At 43.4% G+C, this 27,223-nt stretch overlaps 1 protein-coding gene across 15 annotated transcripts in view; it reads right to left on the minus strand.

Moving 5' to 3' along the window:
- Positions 1-1,040: 1,040 nt before the first annotated feature.
- FAM107B (family with sequence similarity 107 member B) overlaps positions 1,041-27,223 on the minus strand; it is a 254,614-nt gene continuing 228,431 nt past the window's right edge. For 12 of the 15 annotated variants that reach the window (XM_063709896.1, XM_063709897.1, XM_031015320.3 and 9 more), the window contains 3 exons: positions 12,820-13,003; positions 4,351-4,501; positions 1,041-3,788 (listed from right to left, as the gene is read on the minus strand). In XM_063709896.1, coding sequence (XP_063565966.1) covers positions 3,672-3,788; positions 4,351-4,501; positions 12,820-13,003 — 452 coding nt within the window. In that variant the 3' untranslated portion in view covers positions 1,041-3,671. Of the gene's footprint in view, positions 3,789-4,350; positions 4,502-12,819; positions 13,004-13,604; positions 13,625-15,068; positions 15,291-21,004; positions 21,074-27,223 lie in introns of those variants that run through there. The other 3 variants (XM_055353760.2, XM_019035177.4, XM_063709904.1) reach the window with 3 other exon arrangements.

The raw sequence follows: 27,223 nt of genomic DNA on the forward strand, positions 1-27,223 counted from the left end.
AGAAACTGTGATTGTTAGGCTAGCTCATAAAGATTTTATTTATCCGAAGACCCTGGAAGTAAAATACTTCATCTCTTATTATACTAGGAAATGTATGCTGGGTAGTATTATTTTAAAACTTCTTTTAGCTGTCCTACAGTATTTTAAATCTTACTAAACACTTTAATTGCCCTGTCTTCTTTCAAATCTATTACCACTACTGTAAAAGACACACACACACACACACAGAGAGAGAGAGAGAGAGAAAGAGAGAGAGAGAGATTGGGGAAGTGGTCGAATTAAATGGATTGACAGCCTCAACACAGTCACCGGGACAAACTGCCTAGTTATTCCAAGGATGCAGCTACTCCTCAAATGATTTTTGGGATCTGTCTTCTGCACTGGCTTTAGAGTTCATGGTATAACCTTAGAGATAGTAAATGTTTACTCTCCTGAGTAGATATAATATTTTAAAAGAGTCCAAAGACACTAGAAGTTGGGTGATCAAACTGAGTAATAATTTGTGGTTGAAAAATAAAGGCATAATTATAAAGAGACTTGAATCTCCAAAGTATTTTAACCAGTAGTATAATGCAATCAGGCGTATACCTTTCCAAAGTAACTTCTTTGAGGAATAACATTAATGTACTTGAATAAGCCAAAAAAACCTCATAATCACACTTCAGACATGCCGTATGTACTGGGGTCAAACGCACTGAACAATGGCCCTTCCCAAAACATGTCTCCCACTGTCCTACCAAGCTATCTAAAATGCAGAATACTTTGAGCTGAGGACTGACTGACGGCTGCTGCTAAAGGGCCATATGGTCTACTGCAATGTGTAATTTACAGTGCCATAAATACCTGAGATGACTCTGTTTGATATGATAAACTGTCAGCTTGACTGCCACAAGGCAATAGGACATAAGTGATTTGGGGGCAAGGTTGTCAATGAGGACCAGTCATCAAAAGGGAGACCCTGGAACCAACTCTCACCTTTGTAATGAACCCAGCCCCGTTCTGTTCCAGATGCCCACCTTCAACAGATCAGACAAACATGGTTGCATGGTCCAAGCATGTGGTGATTTTTATTAAGAATAACTTTGGTTCTAAGAATTCCACCCTCAATTCTTTAATACTTTCCGTTAAAAACAATTATACAAGAGCAAATACAAAAAATATTAAATTATGAAAACCAATCCATTAAGGCTCCCTTTATATATATTATATACACTCAAACAAGTCAAGATTTTTCAGAGTAGAAGAATAAAGTTGACTGTTATAGCTTAGAAAGCAACACTACTACTATGAGACTATAAAACATTAAACTATTTTAAGAAAACCACGCTGTGGAAAAATGGAGCCATTTTTGTCAAAAAGTGGCTCAAAGCACAAAACTGCTCAGATGTTCAAGAGTCCTAGGAGTTTGGGCTGCACAGTATTAAGGGGTGAGAGGAGACTGACAGCCTGTTTGAATCAGGCTTGTGAGCCCAGCTCAACTGACAACTTCAAAGAGCTTCTCTGCCTATACATTCCACCGTTTAGCATAAGACACCACTTTACGCTATTTACAAGTCTCCTTTTGGCCAGATTTTGTATTACTAATTACTAATAATTCTGCAGATTTGAATGAGATTAGGAAAGAAATGCTTTCTTAAGTAACTTTTTTTTTTTTCAGTGAAGAATGAATTCTAGTTAAGCTCTAGGAACAGAATTGGTCCTTCTAAAGGAGCCTACCAGGGCCCTTGTGAATACGATCAAGTGGCAGAATTGCTTTGAGAATACAGATTTCAAGATCTGACATCTAGTTAGATAAAAAGATATGAGCCAGTCCCGAATCTTCATTTTACAAACAGCATCGCTAGTCCACAGACACAAAGAAAGAATTGCAGTCAATGTGCAATCAGAAATGGGCTTTTCAAGATCATCAGTCATCACACTTCCTTCTCTCAAAAGAACGATGGAAAAAAATAGTTACCATTCCATTCTTCGAAACCAAATTACTATAGAGCAACAACTTTTCTTAAGCATTTCTCATTTTATTCAAATAATACTTGCTGATGAGATAAATAATCCATTTCAGGTATAATCAACTAACATGTTTCTCTAACTAGCAGTATATTATCATTGCATTTACTTTTGTTCCCATTCAGATTGAATATGGGCCTAATTGTCAACTGCTAACACTAAAGCATTCCCATAGAAAGCTAATTTCTACTATGCTAATTAAGGATTCAAAAGCTCTGGATCCAGCTTTCTAAGAGTCTTCAAAGAAAGTATGAGAAGTCTCTCCAATGCAGAAATGACTGGCTGAACTGTCTCTACGGAGCATACTAAATCCTCAACAATTCTTCGGTACCACCCAGGCAAAAGGTACCGATGCCCACACTAGCAGTTTAAAACTAATGTTGCATGAGAATGCGGCTGCTGTCTGTAACTCGGCCCCCTCTCTGAGGAGCGTGCTGCTAGCTAGAACAAGGGAACTCAGCAGCCCCTCCCTTCCCATCAGCTGTTCCTGAGAGATGCAATATAGTAGTCATCGACATCATCCTTATCAACAGCATCATCACTCAGACAGTGGTGAAAGTCTTTCTTCACAAGAAAAAACAAAGATAAAGAAATATATGAGCATTAATCAGAAATTTTCAAAGCTTGGATTCTAATGATATTCATTATCATTAGACATTCAAATGCTATACATCTTCTGATGAAGCCTCCTTGAGAGCAGTCCACACTTATTTCACATTAGAACGCCTAGAGAAATCCTGACCGCCCAGCTGGTCATGGGAACCTTCCCCACACTCCTCTTGGAGAAATGAAAATATGTGGCGGCTTCTACTTTTGCTACTGAAGCTGGGTTATATGGACTAGTTCCACTCTCTAAAGGACTGGAAGGTTATTCCACCTGAAAGAACTAGATCAGCAAGACATTTAAAAACAAAACTGAACAGAAACCCTCCTAGTAATCAAAGCAATTAATGAATGGACAGGATGTACCTTCTTGGAACTGGAACGTCACTATGTAGCCTGCTATTATTACACAGAGAACCAAAAGGAATGAAAATAAAATCAAGATGGGCTTTTAAACTTCTCACCCTATTTCTAAATTTAGTGCCAACAAGGGTAGTGGCTGTGCTCGACATTCACGTTCCTTCTCCGGTGTTAACTGCAACAGGGGTGAAAGTATAAATTAAACAAGAAAATTCTGGGTCCTCAAAATTTACAGTGAGTGAACAGATTAAACGCATTTCTAGGTGATCTCAATTATCTAACAGATAACAAAAAGAGGAATTAAACATTTTTTTTTTAGCTTTTAAAAGAAAAAAGGCTCTGGGTCCCACTAAACTTGGAATGGAAGAAAAACCAAGTAGTGCAACTCTCAAGAATTGATTCCAGTGTCCTCTTCCTTTTTCCTGTTCTCACTTGTTTTGCTTGTTGGTTCTGTTAAGTCTCTGAACACAGGTCCACCATTCCAACTTATGTGCGGGGCACTGCCCTTCATTTGGCGAATAGGAACTGCAACTGTCACAGGCAAGGCATCCACCCAGATCGTAGGAAAATCAAACCAAATCCTACTGCAAGTCAAAATTCTCTGCTGGCTGGAACATTCTCCAGGGGCTTTTGCCCTGAGATTGAGAAGGCACCCACAGACAGCTGTGGGGTGACACACGAGGTCTTGGTGCAGCCTCAGCCTAGGACTCCTGGGCTTGGGCGACTTCTTGGCCTGTTCTCCTGAGATTGCCTTTCACCTTCACAAACTCGGGGGCATTTTCTTGCTCTTCTTGCAATTTCTGCTTCTCAAGTTCAAGCTAAATGACATTCAGAAAAGGAAAAATTATTTACAAACCAAGCAGCCTTTCAAAATACTCCTCTCTCTTTTCAAAGTCCCTGACAACTTTACTTCCCCACAGAAGAAATTTTCTCCTGGTCCCCCACTTTTAAAAAAATGGATGGATAGAGTCTGGGGAATTGTGCACAGAAACAGAAGCCACTTGGCTGTCACTGCAAACAGGACCACGAGATGACAAGAATTGAAAAGACAGGGCTAAGGAAACAAATCCTGGGGTCAACGCGCAGTTGCTCTGGAGTCTTCATGAAAGTGAATTTCATTAAATTACTCCAGCACCCTGTGTGAATTCAGTGCCATGTCCCTGTTTTGCTTTTGCCTCTGGGATCTCTTTTAGGTCCTCAGTAGGATTCTTGTCCCTGCCTTGAACGTATTTGACCCCATTTGCTGACATTTGTCTCCAATATTTCTTTCATAGCATAAATGTGTACACTGGCACGTCTGGTAAATCCTGCCCGCTCCAACACTCCAACATTCGTCAAGACAAAAACAAAAAAAGACAGCTTCCAGCCAATCCCCCTTACCTGCTCCAACTTCTGCTGCCGTTTTAATAGCTCTATTTCCAAGTCGGATTTCTTCTTCTGTGCTTCTTCTTCCTTCTGCTTTATTACTTGGTCTCGTTTTCTTTTTTCCATCACCTTCTGCAATTCTGGTTTGTTCTGAGGAGCAAGACCCCTGCGAAAGAGCATTAACAAAAATAGAAAACGTTAATCTAATGGCTACATTTTTTACGAACAGAAATTTAACTTACAATATCAACCACGGAAAAGAGGTCTACAGAATTAGCATGATACCTGCTAGGCTACAACAGGCAACATGGTGATCTAAGAAATTCACCAGCACGAAAGAAAGGCAAGAGGAGATCTCCAAAGAGTACATAAAATCCATTCATTCAATAACAATGTATTGGCCACGTGCCATGTGCAAGACACTAGGCTACGCAAAGGAGGGCAGTGAGGGTGGGGATGTGCGTACGATGACTGTGATGGGTGCCCATGACAGAGACGGAGACGGTCAGGAAATGAGGGGGCTCTGCATGGAGGGGAGGCTTCCCAAAATCTAGCCACTGATTTTTTTTTTTTTTTTTTTCTGAGACAGAGTCTTACTCTGTCACCCAGGCTGGAGTGCAGTGGCATGCGATCTAGGCTCAATGCAACCTCCGCCTCCCAGGTTCAAGCAATTCTCCTGCCTCAGCCTCTGGAGTAGCTGGGATTACAGGCGTGCACCACCACGTCAGGCTAATTTTTGGATTTTTAGTAGAGATGGGGTTTCACCATGTTGGTCAGGTTGGTCTGAAACTCCTGACCTTGGGATCCACTCGCCTCGGCCTCCCAAAGTGCTGGGATTACAGGCGTGAGCCACCACGCCTGGCCTTTAGCCCCTGATCTTATGCACTAAATGCAGCCTCAAGACCAGCTTAGACAGTAAAATGGCCCTGGAAACCTTCCCACCCTTCATTTTTCAGATCTGAAAGGGGGTTCCTGTACATCTAAAGGCACATCTGAGGTTATATCGTTACTGAAGGACATGGCCGTGCAGAACCTTAATCCCCTAATTCTCAGTCCAGTGCTCCTCCACCGAAACCCTTTCAGATGTGTAGCTGATTATTTACAATGAAAGCAAGTCGGCCTTCAGGGAAGTCCTACATTTCTGAGAGATAAATTAGGCTGCCATCTCTCCAAATGAGGAGAAACAAGCCAAAAAGGCCATGAACTAGCCACCCTCCATCTGAAATATTTGAGAGAAGTCAAGGGAAAGCCATGTCTTAGCATTTTCTCTAGTGCTATATCTGTCTGTTTAACTGTTAGCTTAAGATTTGCCTTTTCTATTTCCTTAGGATTTCTCCTATGGCTTTCCAGAATGCTGGATTATCCAGCCCACCTTTCTTCTTATTGTCTTCCTTAGCCACTTATCTTAGCCAGTCTCCGCCAACTCATAAGTAATCTCAACTTGATGTTAAAATTTACCAAGACAATTTAAAATAAAAATAGGACAAACCACCGAACAGGAAAAGCACTATCAATTTCAGGCAGCACAGGGTGTAGGTAACGGCGCACACACACTCATGCTACGCACGCAGGCACGCGGTGGAACAGTAATTCAGGCTTTTCTGAACTGCAGGCAACAAGCACTGCTGACTCTGTCCTGGACTCCAGGATGGGCCTGAGCACCTCCCACACACCTCCTGGTCTGGCTGCTGATGACTGCTAATCTGTAGACAAGGGACAGGGTTGTTCTCTAAACGACTCCTATCAACTACCGTGACTAACCAACTAGGAGTCATCTGAGCAACTGTTAAATAACAATGTCCAATATATGTGCTCTGGCCAGAGAAATTCAACAGCACACTCACCTTGATCCCTTTCAAGTCCACACAATCACATCTGTAAACCAATCCTCAATTGCATACTTCCTCATTCATCTAGAATTTCTAAAAATTCTGGCATCTCTCCTATCTAGATGTTTCTAAAAATCACAAAAACTTAATTCAAAGTTGTTGTTTAGAGTAAAAATCGGTATATTCCATCATTTTTTTTTTTTTTTTTCCTGAGACAGGGTCTCTCTGTTGCCCGGGCTGGAGTGCAGCGGCATGATCTCAGCTCACTGAAACCTCTGCCTCCTGGGCCCCAGCGATCCTCCCACCTCAGCCTCCTGAGTAGCTGGGACCACAGGCACATGCCACCACGCCCAGCTCTTTTTTTTTTTTTTTTTTTTTTTCGTTTTTGAGATAGAGTTTTCCTCTTGTTGCCCAGGATGGAGTGCAATGGCACAATCTCGGCTCACTGCAACTTCCTCCTCCCAGGTTCAAGCGATTCTCCTCCCTCAGCCTCCCAAGGAGCTGGGATTACAGGTGCCCACAACCACGACCGGATAATTTTTTGTATTTTTAGTAGAGACGGGGTTTCACCATGTTGGCCATGCTGGTCTCGAACTCCTGAGCTCAAGCCATCTACCTGCCTTGGCCTCCCAAAGTGGTGGGATTATAGGCATAAGCAACCACACCCAGCTAGTATATTCCATCTTTAATGACAGAGGACACACAGTCAAAATAATATATGTCTCCAATTTCCCAATTTTCATTAGCAGAACTTTCTGTTAAAAAAAATTCCAAATTTCCAGGGAAACAAAAGAGGCAGATGACTTTTGTGATTTAATTATGGTTTATTTCACAGTTATCAAGACTGAACAACAGGGTAAAAAATATGCACAGATTAAATCTTTAATCAGCACAATATAAGTTGCTTAAGAGTACTCTGTTCAAAATAAAGGTGTTATTAACCACAGGAAAAGCTGTTTTTAAGTAATCTGAATAAAGTTTTACTCAGTTTCATGACTATCAAAAAGTCTTGATATAACACTACAGACAGAATTAAGGGGTTTAAATTTTAGGATTAAGAATTTAGCTATCTGAATAATTTAAATTTCAAACATTTTTCTTTCCCTACATTTCACTGGCAAAATTAACTTCAACTATTATTAAATTCTCCTGGATTATGCAAAAGCTGCTGAAGATTTGATGTATGACACATTTGGCTGACACTCTACTGCAACCTATGAATGGGTTTAACTATTACACAGTATTCATTTTCCTTTCAAAGATTTTACACAATATTGACAGTAAGATAAAATATGTAGTAACAAAAAATTCAGGAAAATGGTGCTTATATGATAAATATTCTCTACTTACAGCAGTCAAGAAGTCATATAAATTTAGTTAATATTTTATCACAGTGGATTACTTAACTTTCTGTGCTGAATGCAAAAAGTCAAGCATTGCCCATGTAAGTCTCTAAGTCTAAATGGAACAGAGATAGTGTCGACAGACAGAAATGAGTTTCTCCAAATTTCATAATTAACTACAATACCATCCCTTGTATAAGAATAGTTGGTTCTCTTTAATCAATTCTGACATATACAGCTAACAAGTACTTTCAACCCCTTTGTGACAGTATCACCCAAGAGTAACAGTAATTCCCAAGTCGGCTTCTCGGTCAGGTAGCTACCTGTGACTACTGAAGCGGACAAAGCCAATTTAAAAAACTATAAAATTAATAAGTGCTCTTTGCAGAAAAAGAAAAGTAATATACCCACGTGTTAAATAAAAAGCAAAAGCACATCCAAACCCTCTCCATTAAACGAATCGAGGAGCACCACTCCATCGCAAATGTTCTATGTGAACAGTGGCCCCAAAATTATGCAAAGTAGAGACCCTGTACCCATCAACCCCTACCTATTCCTGCATCCAGAGATAACTCTTACCAACAGTTTGGTCTATGTTCCTCCATACTTTCTATACCCATATAAACATGCCACAATTCTGCCACATCCCTATTGACAGACATCTATTTGGTTTCCAACTGTTCACTATTAAAAACAATGAGGCTCTGAGCCTCTGTGGACATTTATAGCTGCACACTTCTACAAGTATTTCTGTTGGCTAGATTCATAGAAGCGGAGTTGCTGGCTAAGCATCTGCACATTGCATATTTTGATGAGTACTGCCAAAGTGCCCTACAAAAAGGCTGCAATGATTTATATTCCCACCCCCAGAGTATGAAACATATAGACAACTTTGAAAGGTACATTTCACATAAACCACTAAATACATTCAAGGGCAGACGGGGCAAGTCCCCATTCATTCCACATCTACCTAAACTCTGTGTACCTATGTATTAATAAGTGAAGTCATTTCATTACCTGGGAGAGCATTCATCCAGAGGAAAGGTCGGGGGCTCAGACCATCACAGAACAATGCCTACTCACTTAGCCAAACATCTCCCGGCCTAATTATTTTTCTTAGGGTACAGGGAAAAGTTGACTTGAATTTAGCCCTTGTTCTTTTTTTCCGGGGGGACAGAGTCTCGCTCTATTGCCCATGCTGGAGTGCAGTGGCATGACCTCGGCTCACGGCAACCTCTGCTTCCTGGGTTCAAGCTATTCCCCTGCCTCAGCCTCCCAAGTAGCTGGGACTACAGGTGCGTGCCACCACGCCCAGCTCATGTTTTTGTATTTTTAGTAGAGATAGGGTTGCGCCATGTTGGCCAGGCTGCTCTCAAACTCCTGACCTCAGGTGATCTGCCCGCCTCAGCCTCCCAGAGTGCTGGAATTACAGGCGTGAGCCACCGCGCTGGGCCTGAATTTCAGCCCTTGTTCTTTAATCTTGTAATCTTCTGGTTTGGCCTGCCTCATTTACATTTCTGGTTTAGTCATTTTTACCTGCATGGATTGGAACACAAATACTTGTATCCTTTATCTCTAGAACTGCCCCTATCTTTTTCCATGTTGTACAGCAGCAAGTATTTATTGAGGAACTATTCAACTAGTAAAGCATGCCAAAAGAATGTCAGCTAAAAACCAGGAACAAGAAGCCACTGACTTCAAAATATACAAGCCAAAGAACCAATTTTAGGGATATGTTTAAGTAACTGACCTATTTATTCCAAAAACTAATCTTTGTAGAGCACAGAATCTATCTCTCTAAATAATATCAGAAATATTCTTAATTTTTTTTTTTTTTTTTTTTTTCAGACGGAGTCTTGCTTTGTCACACAGGCTGGAGTGCAGTGGCGCCATCTCAGCTCACTGCAAGCTCCGCCTCCCGGGTTCATGCTATTCTCCTGCCTCAGCCTCCTGAGTAGCTGGGACTACAGGTGCCCACCAACAAGCCCAGCTAATTTTTTATATTTTTAGTAGAGACGGGGTTTCACCGTGTTAGCCAGGATGGTCTTGATCTCCTGACCTCGTGATCCACCCGCCTCGGCCTCCCAAAGTGCTGGGATTACAGGCGTGAGCCACCACACCCAGCCCTTCTTAATTGTTTTTTTAAAGATCCCTTCAATAGTAATCTTTTAACCAAAAAAAAAAAAGCCTTTTGAAATCTGCCTTTTTATACTACTGAAAACACCTATGGAAAGTGAGAACCTGACACAAGGTTTTAACCGTCAGACCTAGAGGCTTCAAAGACTTTTAACCTGAAACTAAGCTGGGTTCCAAAGACGGTAAATAGAGGAATAGGATTATACACTAGAAAGAGCATAGGTTTCGCAGTTAGAAGACCTGTGGGTGCTTGTTCTCTTAAGCAGTGACTTGGCCTGTAACACATAATCTCTGAAATGTAACTGGAAAAACTGAACTGCTATAGAGCTTTGAGCTAAATTTGTAGCTATGCGTAGCAAAGGTATAAGTCTCCACATAAACTTGTTTTTATTTCTAAACACTATTTCAAAAAACTATTATGTAATCTTGAGATGATTCCTTAAACCAGTCACCCTGAGATTACTCACCTGAGTGAGGGTAACCTGAAGATAACACACACTGGGCTATTAGAAAGAGCACCAGATGAGACAAAATGTAGGAAGACTTGTTATAAACTACAGAAAAGCAAATGGATTTTTATTACAATACCATGCAGTAATCAAGACTGGTTATTCATTAACCAAACATACACAGTATTGATGTGATGTATCCTATAGTTTGGCACTAAAATTTAGAAATAAAAACCCCAGTCTCTAAAAAGTATACAAAATAAAAGATGAATAAAAGGAAAGAAACTGAGAAATTCTCACTTCAAAATCACTGTATTTCTAACAAGTTTGGTATTACCTTGAAAACTCTTAAGAGATAAGATGAGATATATTTTCATTTCATTTTGAAATCTGCCTTTTCTTTTTTAACGTATTTCCAACCAGACCAAAATCCTTCAAAGAAAAGGGAGAAAAAGCAATAGGAAATTCCAGATGTTGTCACATAGGAAGTGGAAGATAGATGTGACTAAGTGATCACTTATTATGTTAAGCATTTTCATACAAGCTATTATTTACTTTAAGTTTTGTTTTTTTTTGTTTTTGTTTTTGTTTTTAAGAGACAGAGTTTTGCTCTGTCACCCAGGCTGGAATGCATTGGCACAATCTCAGCTCACTGCAACCTCCACCTCCCATGTTCAAGCAATTCTCCTGCCTCAGCCTCCCGAGTGGTTGGGATTACAGGCACGTGCCACCACGCCCGGCTAATTTTTGTATTTTTAGTAGAGACAGGGTTTCGCCAGGTTGGCCAGGCTGGTCTCGAACTCTTGACCTCAGTGGTTCCACCCGCCTTGGCTTCTCAAAGTGGTGGGATTACAGGCGTGATCCACGGTGCCCAGCCTACTTTAATTTTTATAAGAAAAATACTATTATCTCCCACTTTATAGATGAAGAAACAGATCTCAAGAGGGGATACCTTGGCCAAGATCATAAGGTAGGTAAAGTTAAGTTCTGGTAAAACCAAGATTCATATCATTTCTCTCTGACCTCAAAGCCCACATCCTCTCTACACCATAGTACTTTAGGGAAACCCAGCATTGTCTCAGATTAGTTAAGCTGGGCAAACAAGGAGAAGAACAGGCCAGACAAAGACAGACAGAATGGAAGCCCTTTCTCTAAAATATGTGGAAACAGACTCAACTGCACAAATCTGTAGGTTTTACAGCAATGACCCAAACTACTAAATATATTTTTGCAGAATAATTCGTAGCCTATAATTTAGAGAACACTTATTCTGCAAATGTTAGTTTTACTCTGACCTTTATTCTGACTTGGAGCCCTTTCATAGATTTTCCTAGAAGAAAAAATTTGAGCTAAAATGTTTCTTAGAGAACAGCTAAGTCTCCTACCTTACACTTTATAGATAAGGGAACTGAGGCCAAAGAGGTGAAGATAATCTGAAAATCTTTGAGTGACAACTGCTATTCTGTTTCGGAGCCTACTAAACTGACGAGCTTTCCACCAAAATGAAGACATGATTTCCCAGGCAGGATAGGATGGCTTCTAAATTCTGTGGTCTATTTTAGGAACTTGATAGTCTCATTTTGCTTTGGCCATAATAATACCAAATTCATATATTCTTTCTTCTATTGTGTGACAAAGGCAGATGGAAGCTAAAAACTTATTTGCATTCAATTTAATATACATTAATCCAACAGCTTCCTAGTAATATGCTGGGGATAAAACAGGAGTAAGCCACATTCCCACACTCTAGAGGGAGAAATGTATTTACAAATAATTCCTGGGATAGATAGGAGTCATTTGTTCTAGCTGGAGTGTACTCAGGAAAGAGAATTGTCATAAAAATGCCCCTTGATCCTCTTTAAAACATTTGTTTAACTAGGCCTCCCTGCAAAAAATTACCCTAATGCTAAACTTGATCTGCGTATCTTTCAGCTCAGTGGGAGACCTTTCACCAGGGCTTAGCAAAGAGTGGGCAAATGAGTCATCTATAGTCCTACGAGATCTGAAAATAATCCTAAATGAAGCTTCCTAGTTCTTAAATTGAAAAAAGTAGCCTTTCATCCTCAGTTCTCCTAGTCTCCTGTCCTGCCCAAATTACTTAAAAAGTAGAGTACAGCAACCCAACATCCATAATGATTTATGGCACAGATGGAGTTTGCAAAGTAGATAGAAGGTAAATGCTTTCCTGTCCTCCAAAATAATTAACAATAAAGACTATGATAATAATCTTTTAAAATGCTACCCCCAAACAAACAAAAACATGAGTGTCCTATCTATTAAGTCTAATATGGTTCTAGAGACTTCTCCCCACTACTGACAAATGCTGGAGTAGGCGGTAATTACATGATTCCTACACCTTCGCCAGTGTAAGGAGAAAATTCAGAGATTTTAAATTTAAGAACATATTTCTCTTCTGCTTAAGACATTCTCTTCTATCCTTAATCCAGACTCTTCCATCCGAATTTGGAAATACACATCCATTTCAGAAGGGAACCCGTGACTGCAGGAGTCTGGAAGCACTGCTGGCCACCACAGTGATGGGCACCTGCAGGGGATCTGCCTCACGGAGGGGTAACCCGGTTCTAGGATGTGAGAAGGAATAAGAAAGCCTTAACAAAGGGCAAGAAATCAAAGACTCTTTGAAGCCTCTGTAAATACCATTAAAATTAGATATCATGATCTTAAAAGTCCTCTTAAAAAAAAAATATGCTCAAGAAACCATTTTACCTTTTTTGATTCATAAGAAGTTCTCTGTGAAGATCTTGATGGTTCCGGGAGGTTTTTACAGGATTGATCAGTTTCTGAGGCCTAATGAGTTCAGGATTGTCATCTTCTATGTAGTCTGGCTCGGCCATGATGCTTCTTGTAATGAGATATGAGTCCTTATGGTCAGTATCCTCAGGTGGGCTGTCTGAAAGAGAAAGATGAGAAACACTCATTTGCAGTTTTTGCTAAGGCTTTTCCCACACATGCAGAGGCCCACAGAGCTGTGCTCAGTATGCTAACACATGCCAACCTCCTGAGTCCACTCTGGGGCATCACTGATAAATCTTCTAAAGCGCTTGGAATGTAACTGGGGTGGGGCAGGGAAGAGAATGGTGGCCTGGTCTCGTCTTGCCCATGACTAAGGCCAGGGAGCCCTGTGGCCTGACTTCTATCACTGCCACTGCCACAACTTGGGTTCCACTCACAAAGGATGCTTCCTGCCACCCTGTCTCTATATCAACTTCAGAACAAGCACTTGAGTATGTCAGAAAAAAAGAAAGTTCAAATGAAAATTTGAACACTGGCCCACAATGGCTGCAGTTGGACACATGTGTCAGGAAAGAGGGGCCTATAAACTAAAGCTGGCCTCTTGCCTATCTTACTGCAGTTTGTTAAATATTTCACTGATGGTTATTGGTCATAAATCTGTTTACCAGATACAGAACAAAGACGGGATGGAATCAGTCACCCTCCACCAGACTCTAAGATGCCTAACCTTTCTCCTACCCACTCAGCTGCATATTTACCTTATTTATCTTATGCACAGCGTCTCTGACCGCCAATCACAATCACAGGACTGAAACTGCTGCTTCACTGCCTGCTTCGCCCACCGCTGTGCCACATGTATTCCCCTGTTACAAAATACAAGGCCGGGCAAGGTGGCTCATGCCTGTAATCCCAGCACTTTGGGAGGCTGTTATGGGAGGATCACTGAGGCCAGGAGCTCAAGACCAGCCTGGGCAACATAGTAAGACCCCGTATGTTTAAAAAACATTGGAAATGCCCTGGGCATAGTGGTACATGCCTATAGTCTCAGCTACTCAGGAGGCTGAGGTGGGAGAATCACTTGAGCCCAAGAGTTGAGAGGCTACAGTGGGCTATGATTGCACCACTGCACTCCAGCCTGGGTGACAGAGCAAGAGCAAGACCTCATATCTCTAAAAGAAAAGAAAAAAAAAAAAGAGGCTGGGCACAGTGGCTCATATCTGTAACCCCAGCACTTTGGGAGGCTAAGGTGGCTAGATCACTTGAGGCCAGGGGTTCGAGACCAGCCTGGCCAATATGGTGAAACCCTGTCTCTACTAAAAATACAAAAATTAGCCAGGCTTGGTGGCGTAGTCCCAGCTACTTAGGAGGCTGAGGCAGGAGAATCGCTTGAACCCAGGTGGCAAGAGGTTGCAGTGAGCCGAGATCGCACCATTGCACTCAGCCTGGGAAACAGAGAGAGACTCTGTCTCAAACAAAACAAAATAGAAAAGGAAAGGGAACGAAATGTATATATATTGCGCCTCACATAACTTACTTTGGAACCCATTCTCAGTCTACACTGAGTCTGTGTTCTCAGGCTTAAGTAAGTCCTCAAACTTGGCTCCAAATAAATCTAACTGCGATTTCTCTAAGTTTTAGTGCTTGTTGTTTCACTTGTTGGTCAATAGGCACCGGACCCAGGTCCTTTATTGCTAATCCTTCAGCCTCAGCAAATCAATCTATGCTACAAACATATCAATGCTGACCCTGTGCCAGTGGAAAAGGCTTCTAGTTCTGAGCACGGTGCTCGCTGGCCTGTGACACTGGTCACTGTCTCCTTCCTTAAGCACCTTGTGGGCTTCATCCTGCTTGTATCCTTCCAGGCCTTTCCTCAAACGTCACCTTCTCAGAGAGGCCTGACCTCCTAGCCGCCCTGCTGAAAAGTATGACCCTGCCCCCAGCACCTCCCCGTGTTATGTTCTGTCCACCAAACCAAAGCAACATCTTTACAAAGTTAATGTGAAAATAAAGAGAATGAAAATCCAAAGGCTAAGTCAACTGAAAAATAATGTAGCTGCAACATTTGTTTAAATATCTTAAATATCACTCCATGATTAGGCTCAAAATTATCAAACAGTAAGGCATATACAATAAATTACACCAAATATTCCTCAGACACTATTTGCATTGATCTTTTAACAACAAGAATGCCTGCAACCTGAACTGAATTGAGAATTACAAACCTCGCAGAGGGTAACTCAGGGAACCCATCACAGCCAGCCTGATTTCAACACACTGTCCCATGGAAAAACGTGCTCCTCGGCGAAATCCTAAATGCACTACATACACCTCTGCTCAGCCACAAGTGTCTGAAAAATCAACTGCAGTTTCCTTCTAGTTAATCATAGACCAAGAAGGCTACACACTTCCATAAAAGGCTCTGTATTTCTGCCCTTCACCATAGATAATCTCCAGGATGCCAAACCCAAACAGACAACTGCCTCTGACCTTGACCTCGTTATTACAGTTGGGGAGGAGCTGGAGGGAATGTGACAGAAGAGCAGGCCGTGATCAGCAGCGAGAAGAGCGCATGCAAAGGCCACAGGGTAGGAGGGTGCCTGGGGGGGATGAAGAATGGCAAAGCGCGAGGGTGGCTGCAGGGGAGGGAGGGATGGTGAGGATATAGAGCGTGGGAACTTGAACACCAGTGCTGGCATTCTGGTCTTCACCCTGAGGGCCATGGGGAGTCATTTCCAGGTTCTGAGCAGAGTAATGACGGTATCTGACTCATGAGTTAAAAGATTACTCCAGCTCCTAGGTTCAGAACGGGCTGCAGGCAGGCAGGGCGGCAGATGCAAAGGTCATCCAGGTGAGAGATGCTTTAGACTCACACAGCAGCAGCATAGGTAGGCGGAGAGCCTGATTCAAGATGTATTTTAAAGGTAAAGTCTCTGGGACTTCCTGAAGGACTGGACACGAGGCGTGAAAAGCACAGAGGAATCAAGGATGACTCGGAGGTTTCCGGCCTGAGCAACCAGAAGGCTCAAGTTGCCATGACGGGAGGCTGAAAGAGCAAGTAGATCTGGGACGTGTCGAGTCTGAGATGTCTGATCGACATGAAAGAGGTGACATTGAGAGGGCAAGTGCAGCCAGCGCTCAAGCCTGGGTGACTCGCTCTCCTTTACCTGACTGACTCGCTCTCCTTTACCTGACTGACTGGCCCTCTGCGGCCTCAGGCTTTGCCTGCCCTCCGCTTTCCGTCCCCTCATCCTCTGTCCCGCACTCCCACTTCTCCCTCAACTAGAGACAGCATAAGATGCCCACTCAGCCTTTCCTGGACGTCAGTGTTGAGGTGCAAACATGACTTGGGCCTTGTTGCCAGGAGGGAGGTTGAGCTTCCAGTGCACAGAATGAAATGACTTTAGTTCTGAATCTAGGAAACAGGCCCTAGCTTGGGATTTTTTTCTGACTTCTCTTTAGATTTAGTTGCTTGAAAATCTTTCTTTTCACATAGGACCAGTGGGGTGAGGGGCACCCAAGCCTGTCTCCTATTAGAGAGACACAGGCACTGCGAGCCGGTGCAGGAGGGGAGGGCTGCAGTTGACTTTTCAGACACTTGTGGCTGCAGAGAAGTGCATGTAGTGCATTTAGGATTTCAGCCCAGGAGGATGTTTTTCCGTGGGACAGTGTGGTGAAGTATATGTATATGCTGTCAACACAGGGGCAAACATCTTCCTTCTTTTTCACTGGTTTGTCCTTCTTCACAACTGGAGCTGGAAAAGGGGGTGCACAGGAGCCTCTCAGTCTGAGTTAAGCATGGAGACCTTAAGCCTGTCCTCAGAACAGGTGGCATGGTCCCTGCAGCTCCTCATGCAGAGGCCACACTGGGGTCTGGGAAACGGTCATTTAGTAACAAGGGGGTGAACGGGCCGGAGCAACCCCCTCCTTGAGTCTTTGTACTCAGGGCAGTGGTGGTGGCGGGAGAACCATGTGGGATCTGGGTTCCAGCTGCTTCTCAGTGACACCCCACCCTGGAGCTGTGACTAACACATGGCAATAACCATCACTATGACCTTCTTCACAGCTCTCTTCCCTCTGCCAGCCATCCTGCTCACTGCTACCAATGCTGGAAAATACAACTCTGGTATAAGGCAACTCTTGCATCTCACGAATCCTATCTTCGGATCAAGCTGAAACATATGTTCTTGCTCCCCACATCCTCACACCCCGCCTTCCTCCACCAGCATGCTTACAGCAGCACTACACCCTCCGAAGGCATGCTGAGGCTTTTCCCACCGCAGCCCCGGATCTCCACAAAGCCAAACTCACGCATCCAGCAGATCCAAATAAATGCCGCATCTGCCCTGACGCCTTCCCAAATTCTATGGGATGTTCTTTGCTCTTTTTTCCTAGTAATTTGTCAACCACCGCCTTGTATTACAGCAATGTGGATATAAATCTTATCCTCTCTTCACTGCAAAGAACATGTCTGGTTTATGTTCCTTTTCTTTTGACCCCTTGGACCTGTTCAGAAAGCATTACTTAAATGAAGTAACAAAGGCATGGGCTAACGACAGAGGGTGTCCCTGAGACATTTGGATTCCACCGCCATAAGGTGTAGTGCAGAAAGTGGGGTTGAGCGGCCAGGTACATTTCCTCACTGAGAAACAAGGAATCCAGGAGCCTGAGAGTAAAGATGGGGTAGAAATGTCTAGAGGTACAAGTACTTTGCAAGCAAATATTATTACTGACATGAAACATCGTTTCTAGAAATAAACACAAAGATAATCTTGTCACAGTCACTTCACTGGTCAAGTAACTTACTCAAAGTAACTTTTTTTAATGTATTAAGTCAATTAAGGAAAACCAGGACCAGCTCAGTGAAGGAGAAATAAAACTGGTTTGAGATCCTGGACAAATCCTAACTTCCCTGACCCCCAGCTCTCCTATGTGTAAAATGAATGTTGTAAAAACTGAGTAAAATGTATATGCAAAGACTCTCTCTAATCCCTGGCACAAACATGAGAACTCAATAGAAGCTATTATAAGCCCAACTATGCGACCAGCACCATTACATACTTTATTTAGAGGCCTGGAAAACTCTGTATAGGAAACTCTACTTCTCTGGGCTTTGATTTCTTCAAAACTGTAACTTCAGTTGAATGACCCACAGACTTTCTCACTGACAACGTTCAATGGTTCTTGGACCTATTCATGCAACTAACATAAGAAGCTTCTGGAAAGTCTAAAAAGGTCTGTCTATCACACTGCCAAGGTGCTGCATGAAGTTCTGAATGGCTCCAGTCGTTCAGAGTGGGGCAGGAAACAGACAGGCCTGATGACAAGGGCCTCTCGTGCTGTTCTGAATGGAGGGGACTCACTGAAAGATTTTTAAGCTGTTGAGTAATAACAGAATTGTATTTCAGACAGACACACTATGCACTGAAAAATGCTGCCTGATGAGAATTCTACCTTTAATTTCCACTAAGCAACACACGAAAGTCATTATTTGACTCTACTATCCCAGAGCACTGGGAAATCCCATGCTTACAGATGGATTTTGAGTCCTTGCTTTTCATCTTTTTCCCTTTCCAAAGTTCACTCCGGGCCCAGCTCTCTGGCTATCCCAGGTAGTTCTGTTGACTGCTTTCCAGAGGTGAATTACCATTCCCTCGGAAAACTTTCACAACTGGGCTGATAAAACAAACCCAGACCGTAGCTGGCTTGCCCCAGCAGACTGCTCTGGCTCTATATCTGCATATTTCTACATCAAAGAGATGAATTCAAAACCTAATCCTCTAAGATTTAAAAATCAGAATTTACAGATTATGCTAGTTTTCATGTTTACCTAAATATTTAAGACCTAATTCTATCTAGAAGCACTAATACTTGAATCCTTTCTAAAACAATCTCTTGGCACGTGGCAACGCGTACAGTTTACAGGTGCGCTACCACCAACCAAAGTGAAACAAACTTTTGAACTGCTAAAACTTCTGGAAAGTTAAAAGTAATTCCAAGACACTTTTGGAGAATCTGTTTCCTAAGCTGTCTCTAAGATTCTGCCAACCCTCTGGCAATACCCTGAGAAACCCAAGTTACATAAGGTGGAGGCGGCAAACTCCAGGCCGGGTCAGCCTGAAAAGGGAAAGACACCTCTTAGATCCAAAGCCTCTCTCTCAGCACCCACAGTTCCCAGACAGGCAGGAGCCTGAGTTCCGGTAAGAATTTTTCCCAAAGTGCAGTTGGTTTCATCACAAATTCCTGACTTGCCTGGCCCTAAGGCAAACCTAAAAATTTCCATCTTAGACCAGGCAACAAACAAGTGCCCAGGGGATTTCTGTGGCCACCAACCTGGTGCACCAAGGCTTAGAAACAACGTCCCACCAGAGTCATCAGTGTAAGTGCAGAGACGTTATTGTTTCATACTCTGCCAAGCTCCACTATGGCTACAGGACAGTCCCCTGTGGCTTCCCAGGATGGTCATTTAAAACAATGATGAACTCAACAAATTTGCTGCCAATATGCTGTTGTACAAATGTCAAACAGTGATGCTCTTGGGAAAGTATCAAACTCATTTTCTCATCAGTTTTTTCATCCCCCGAAAATGTATTTTTACAAATAAGGCACATATTTTATATTTAGAAAATGGCAGAGGAGGAGGGAGTGACAACTAAGGAGGGCAAGAAACATCCGACAGACATCTGCCTACACTACAGCAACCAGAAGCTGGCCCAAGTGAGGTGGGAACGACCAATAGGTGGCGACACCTCCTCAACTAATGAGGTGTCCAGACCTGGAATGGCAGGTCCGCTTTCCTTAGGACAGCCAGAGTGGAGCAGCCATGCCCACTCTGCCTTCCTGCACTGTAGTCAAAGCACACCCCAAAAGCAGTTGGCCATTCTGAGAGATGCAGTGAAAGGAATCCATCTTGGAGTTGGTGTCCATGTCACCTGGGGGTATATGTAAGCTTCCCCTGTCACTTGGTCCTCATACGGCCCATGAGGTAGGGGTCATGACTTCCCAGTCTCCAAATGAGGCTGACAGCTTCAAGAGCATGGGTTTGGGTGGGGCAACCCGCATCTGCATTCCAGCTTCCTCACTTGCTCTAAGTGTGATCTTGGGTAAAGGCCTTCGCCAGTTCAACAAGGCAACAATGAAAAAGGACTGAGAGATCTCACAGGGTTGCTAAGAAGAGTAAATGAGAAATGCAACCGCTGGGCCGCGGTGGCTCACACCTGTAATCCCAGCACTTTGGGAGGCCGAGGCGGGCGGATCATGAGGTCCAGCGATCGAGACCATCCTGGCCAACACGGTGAAACCCTGTCTCTACTAAAAATACAAAAAGTTGGGCGTGGTGGCATGCACCTGTAATACCAGCTACTCGGGAGGCTGAGGCAGGAGAATAGCTTGAACCCAGGAGGCGGAGACTGCAGTGGGCTGAGATTGCGCCACTGCACTCCAGCCTGGAGACAGAGTGAGACTCTGTCTCAAAAAAAAAAAAAAAAAAAAAAATGAAATGCACCAAACGCAATGCCTACAACACAGTAAGCCTTCAATAGACGTCACCTGCTATTAGCGCTGTCACTGGCAAAGAATAAGAATAAATTAGTAACAATAATGCTGTCACTGCTGCCCAAGGTTACCCAGCTGCTAAAGAGCAGGACCAAGATTTGATCTTGAGTCTGTGTAATTCCAAAAGGAAGCTCTTAGGCACTCCATGGGCTGGGATGACGGATGGAGGAACCAGGTTTGACTTTAACAGAATGATTTCCCGTCTCTCAACAGGACTTTAGAAGCTTTCTAATATCACAGCTTTATGATCCCAAACAGAAAACATCTTGCAAAGGATGACATTAAAGAGAGATGGGAGGCAGGAAAAGACATATTTCATTAAAATATATCAATATAAATGATTTTTATAAGAATGTTAATGGCAGGCCATTCATAATAGTCCCAAACTGGAGGCAACTCAAATGTCCACTAACAGTAGGATGGGTAAGTAAACAGCGATGTGCTGATACAGTGGAATACTATGCAGCAATGAGAATGAACTGGCAATTCTGCAAGCAAAGCACAGCTGAATCTCACAAATACAACGTTAAGCAAACAAAGCAAGATGCAGAAGAGTATATACTGCATGCGTCCATGTACATAATGTTCAAAATCAGGCAAAACCAACCTTTGATGTTAGGTGTCAGGATAATGGTTATTTCGGGAGTGAATAGACGGCAGTACCAATGGGGCTTCCAGGGTCTGGAAAAGATTGTTTCTGGATAATACAGATTCTGGTGACACAGGTGTGCTTCCTCTGAACATTCACCCTCAATCAGTACACTTTTTTGGTGCATGCCCTCCTCTGCATGTGTAAGAGTACACGTTCAACAGCTATTAAAATTACTATCCACAAGTCACTTGGTTGCTGCTGCATAATGACAATTCTGTCATTTCATCCATAGTCCATGGGAAGTTATACAGCACAATGGAAAAAAGCATCAGGCTTGAAGACCACCCATCTTGAATTAGAATCCCTGGTTAGGTCACTCATCAATTATGTGATTTTATAAAATTATTTAACCTGAGTCTTGATTCCTCAACTGGAAATCAGAGCTAGTACACTTGCATGTGCAGAGTTGGTCTCAGCATTCTTGAAAACTCATGGAAAACATCTACCATCCACAGTACTTGCCCACGTGGCAGATGCTCAACAAAGTAGGCAAACAGTCCCAACAAACTAATTCATTACTCTAACTCTCCGTTACTTAATGTTCCATCAACATGAAAGTGAATGACCGTATACCGCAAGTACACTAGTTTAGACAAAGAATAATGATGAACCCAATCTTGGCCTCTGCTCATTTTTCCAGTGTGGACAGGGAAGGCAGAAAGTGTTGTGGAAGAAAGAAAATGACTGGAGCAGGATCTCAGAGAGGCTTGTGCCAAAGTTGGGTACCCAAGACCCAGCTGGTATCTGTCAGAAGAAAGTGAGTCTGATGGTCAACCAATGACAGTTTGGGTTGCTTTCCATGGAAACTAGCAAATTACTCCTGCAACTAAATTTCTTCAGCCTTGTACCTCCCCAAAGTCTGAATCTTGGCTAAAAAGAGGCATTTTCTATATTGTCCAAATATACCATGATCAAAGCCAAAGTTAAAAAAAACAAAGCAGTTCTTGCATAATCTAGTTTTGCCAGGAAGTTGGATATTCAAACAAACTTAGAAAAGACTGAAGACAAAATATAGAGAGAAAATGAAAACAAAAACAAAAATACTCTAGCGTGTGAGAACAAGAAGTCTCTAGATAGAAGAAAACTAATTTAAAATAAATAAAGATTCATTCAATTCCTGGCTCAGGGAAGGAGGTAAAAATGGCTTAAGGGGTGAATAAAATCCTTCAAGGGCCCACAGACAACTATAACAGCCCCTTGTCTTGGCAAGAGGCTGATCCTTGGTGACTTTTTTCACCCAGTTGAAAGTCCTAGGACTGCAGATAAGACACAAACCCTGCACCCTCACTTCCTCTACTCCTGTGCAGATTCTAGAATTCCCTGGTAGACTGCAGAACTACCCTCATCCTGTGAGTAGTACCTGGTGGGAGGGAGGAATGTCCCCTAGGTTCAGCCAACAGCAGCACATCTATGGAGAAACGAGAAGGGCGACCAGACGTCTGCCATGTTCACCATGTGGACATGACACACAGTCAGAGCCTGCTCCACTCTGCAGCTCTGGGTGTCCCAGCCCTAGTCAGTCCCATCTGAAGCCCCAAAGCACAGAATGTTTATCAACCAAAGAGGTGCATTTGGGCTTATTCCCAGGGGAATGGCTGGGCCTGAGAACTATTCCAGAGAAATTTCACCCTGAGAAGGACCTTGGCTAATACTCCCCAGACCAACTGCTACCTAGGAGCTGGCAGTGTCACTTGGCCTGTCAGGTGTTTTTTCCGGTAAGAAGTGCCTGTGCTTCTGGCCCTCAATGTCTGTCCCCAAGGGCTGTGATCCGTGGTCACTAACAGACAACAAATGTCATCCTTCAAATATTCACAGCAACAGCATGTTTCTATCCGCATGACAGTCCACACCCAGCAGGGTTTTCTCAGGCCATCCAGGGCTCCCTCCTTTGGTGACACTCTCCTGGGCCTCTCCTGGGTCTGGGGCTGGTGTCTATTTCCTTGCTGATGCGAAGGCAGCCCCTGGACCACCCTCCCTCTGTCCTCCCCCTGTTCTCCCCCAGCTTTCTGCCCACACTTCCTCTTCCCTCCCTTTAACGCCACCAGCAGTCCAGGCAGAGGGCCACAGCCCTGTCCTCTTCTCTCGGTCATGCCTGTGGAGACCCCACACACCTTTACCCCTTCTGCTACAAGAGCTGTTTCTAAAGTGTGTGTGGAGATAGTTCCTGACTTCCCAAGCTCTGGCTCTGAAATTCCAACTTCGTACTGGAATGTTCACCTCAGAATCAACAGGCGTCAAGTTGAGCTCCCCTTTACTCGCGATTTACTGAAGGCCTCCGAGGTGCCAGACACTGCCCAGGTGCTGGAAAGGACACTGAAAGGACAGAGCTGACCCCACCCCACAGGGCCTACACTGTAGCAGAAGTCATCCCAGGCGAATTTGAGTTTGAGCTATTGTTTCTCAAAAGCAACAGAGACGACAGCACACACACCACTCTTCCACTGAGAAACAATCCCTCGCAGTCTTCCCTTAACGTCCTTATTTCTCCCAAAGGTTCTATCTCACAGGTTTCAACCCTAAGTACAGAATCGATCATCAGTTCCCTTCCATAAACGCATCTGAAAATCGCCCCCTATCACCAGTCGCTCATCCCTCATCCTGGGAATTGTGCACTTGGCTTCTCCATGGCCTCCATCTCCCCCGGTTGCCTTTCCCTCTAATCCAGCTGCATCCTCAGTCAAATCCAATGAGCTAACTCATTTAATCAGATCAAGGCTACCAAGCCGAGCATCAGTGGTCACCTCAGGAGAGGATGCTAAACTGCTTGGCCTTCTGTGGTCCCCTTCTCGATAGTGGAGTCCTCAATTACCTTTACAAATGTGTGGTTCTTAACTCTCTGGCATCAACTCCAGGCAGCCAGTACACATCAAGCCCGTGCACGTTCCCATCTCCACCTCTGCTCCCGATTTCCTCCTGGGCAGAAATCCCTCCTCCCCAGCCAGTAAAACTCCAGGCACCTTGCAAAGACCAGCTCACAGCCTGCCTCCCCCAGTCTTCCCGGGACCTCTCCTCCGGAGACATGTCCTCCTGTTTGAACTGCTGTGGAAGACTCCACTGGACGCCCCTCGCCCCAGGCACTTCCCCGCCTGTGGGCTAATTTCCCACTTTTCCACTGTCTCCCCTTGAAGGACACAGAAGTGAATCTCTGCAGAAGGGAAAAGACCTCTGAGTGACTTCCATCCTCTACCCTATGCTCTGGCACGATGGCTTGTACATAAGCCATACAAAGTAGCAGCAGCATCACAGTGACTAGCAGACACAGAAGAGCTAGGAGAAAGCTGGAGCTGCCGACTCCTTGTGCCTCTGGCTGACCTCCAGAGGCCCGCAAACCTCTCGTCTTACCTCCTATTGCCTTCCCCAGCCCTGGGCTGTATGTCACACTGTGTGCACCGTATTAAAACGTACTGAATGGGCTGGGCACAGTGGCTCACGCCTGTAATCCCAGCACTTTTGAGAGGCTGAGGTGGGCAGATCACTTGAGGTCAGGAGTTTGAGACCAGCCTGGCCAAGTAGAAACCCCGTCTCTACTTAAAAAAATAATAATAATAATACAAAAATGAGCCAGGCATCGTGGTGCATGTGTGTAGTCCCAGCTACTTAGGAGGCTGAGGCACGAGAATCGCTTGAACGCAGGAGGCAGAGGCTGCAGTGAGCCAAGGTCGCGCCACTTCACTCCAGCCTGGGCAATGCAGTGAGACTCCATCCCAGAAAAAAAAAAGTATTGAATGAACAGGATAATACGGGCAGTTCAGAGTATCCAAATGAAGGAACTCACCCCACCAAGTGTTCCCTGGCTCCTCCTCAGTGTTTCCCCTTTACACTCCTGCAGGACTCCATTAATACCTCTTGTAGGATACTAAAGTCTGCTTCTATTAAAATTAAATTTGAAGTTGTCTTCTTTCTCATGTTAACCCCACAAAGGGAGGGCCTGACTCGCACTCAATTCTTAACCTCAGAAACATCTCAGCCACATAGTGGTCAGCTGAAACTGACCAGATAATGCTCACCTTACGCTTAGAAGGGCAGACATCAGATTTCCAAAAGGAGCCAAAAACAGAGTAGGGGAGGTCAACCTACGCTTTGAACAATTCTGTCTTCATTCTGAGCTCTTGAAAGAGCTCAGATATAGTAAGACATAATCTTCTTAACACATACCAGTACAGAGAACCAAATACCCATTTCTCTAACCAACAAACGTGCTTTTAAGATGGCTCAAAAAAATCCTCACTAAAACTCCGTAACATTAATTGCTGTGTATCAACAGTGAGTCTTTTGCCAAAGAAAGATAACTTAGACTTTTGTCTGGTGGGAAATAGATATATTAGTACACTGGCTTGCATAAATATTCCCATGAAATAATTAGTTCATTAATATGCAGCACATTAATCTGCAAAAACTTCTAAGCAATCGAAATCCTGCCCAATTAATGGATTTCTTTAATAACTGATTGCCTTAAACTCATTGGCCTTAAAATTGATAAATTACACTTATCAAATAACATTTGATAGATGACTATTAGGTGATTTGGAGTTTCTCTCTCCTATGTAAAGTAGCTTGATGAAATCTGAAATTCAAGGACTCTTGATTTTACCAGCAAAGCACGTTCTGTGGTCTAACAGTGTCACCCAGTGGTAAAAGGCACAGTTTGGTGTTCAGGGGAGCTGTTGCTTTTTAAAACAAATAACCCGTCATACGTGTTTCTTTACTAAAAGGAAAAGAAAAAAACACTTTTTTGAATTGCAAGAAGAAAACTAGTACGTAAATTCTAAAAAACATGACTGGCACAGAAGAGAGCAGCTCTTCATCCAAGGCCACTCTGAAGCCTTTGGAGACCACTCAGGAAGGAGCATGCAGTCCTGAGCTCAGCCTCCTGAGCTCGGGAGAGAGGCACGGTGGTGTAGGACCCGTGACTCAGGAGCAGTGCAGGAGGAGTTGAAATCAGTCCATTCTCCAGGCCGAACGAGAGACCACAGGCCACCCTCGCTCTCAGCTGCACTGTGTCCTTCCTGTTTTGCCCGTCTACCATGCAGCCACAATTCTCTAAAGTTCAGCTCCTCCAGAAAAAAGAAACAAAAAGCAGCCAATTCTGTTCCAAGGTTCACTATCTGATCCTAAAAACTTAAAAAAAAAAAAAAAAAAAACCCCAAAAACTCTCATATGGTGAAGCTTAACTAATAAATTATTTAGCTTCCTTATCTGCAAAAGGAGAAGGTTGTGCCAGATGACCCTTGAGATCCCTTATTAGTGAAATACTCTGATAATAAAGAAGAGTTTGGCTCACCTGCTGGTCTCCACCACACAGGCTTATAACCAAGAGCCCTACAGCTCTTGTCCCACCCTGAGGGCCTGACTGACCTGTGGACGGCCCCACCTTTCGCCTCCATTCACTCACCCCTGTTCCCAAGAACCACTGACTTCTTTACATGAAGCCTACTTTGATTAAGTTTTTAGGTACAGATGCTGAATTACCCAAGCTGTACCCACCCTCACTCCAGGCACCCCGAGGAGAGACTCAACTGCTTGGCCCAGGGTTAGAGAGGCCCACACCGGAAGGCAGAGTGGAGCAGATGTTATTTAACCAAAAGTCTGTATCCTGGGGCTCCCAGCTACCACAGCCAAGAAACACATTTTAAAAAAATCAAGACCCTTGAACTAGCAGCAGTAGTCACCCATACCGTATACGATAAATAAAAGTAAGCCAATGTTTATTCTTCTTTGCATAAAATCACCTATACCAACATTTATATATTACAGCATCATTCAGTTAATTCAAGTCTGAATCCCAGAAACTCTCCTGAAATCAAGCCATAGTTCAGCCCTATTCTTCCTAGTTTTTCCTGACATACTTTTGCTTACTCTATAAATCCACGGATATTCTTCTTGCCTACTCCCACCAAAGCCCAAATACACGTGAAAAAAAGTTGATCATGAAGTTTTTCTTATTCCCTTACATTTAGAAAATCAGCATCTACTCTCATAGACTACTTGTAAGAAGACAAATTTCTGCTACTCTCTGAAGAATTTGTTGGCAATGTGTAGCCAAAGGCCTTACCATGAAACACCTTGAACGTAGTAATTCCACTCTTAGGAATTTACCCTAAAGAGATCAACAGAGATGCAGACAAGTGTACACAGAATGATATTTATTCCGACATGGTCTATGATAGCAGAAAA

The sequence above is a fragment of the Gorilla gorilla genome, chromosome 8 (genome assembly GCF_029281585.2).
Source record: "Gorilla gorilla gorilla isolate KB3781 chromosome 8, NHGRI_mGorGor1-v2.1_pri, whole genome shotgun sequence".
NCBI classification, from domain to species: domain Eukaryota; kingdom Metazoa; phylum Chordata; class Mammalia; order Primates; family Hominidae; genus Gorilla; species Gorilla gorilla.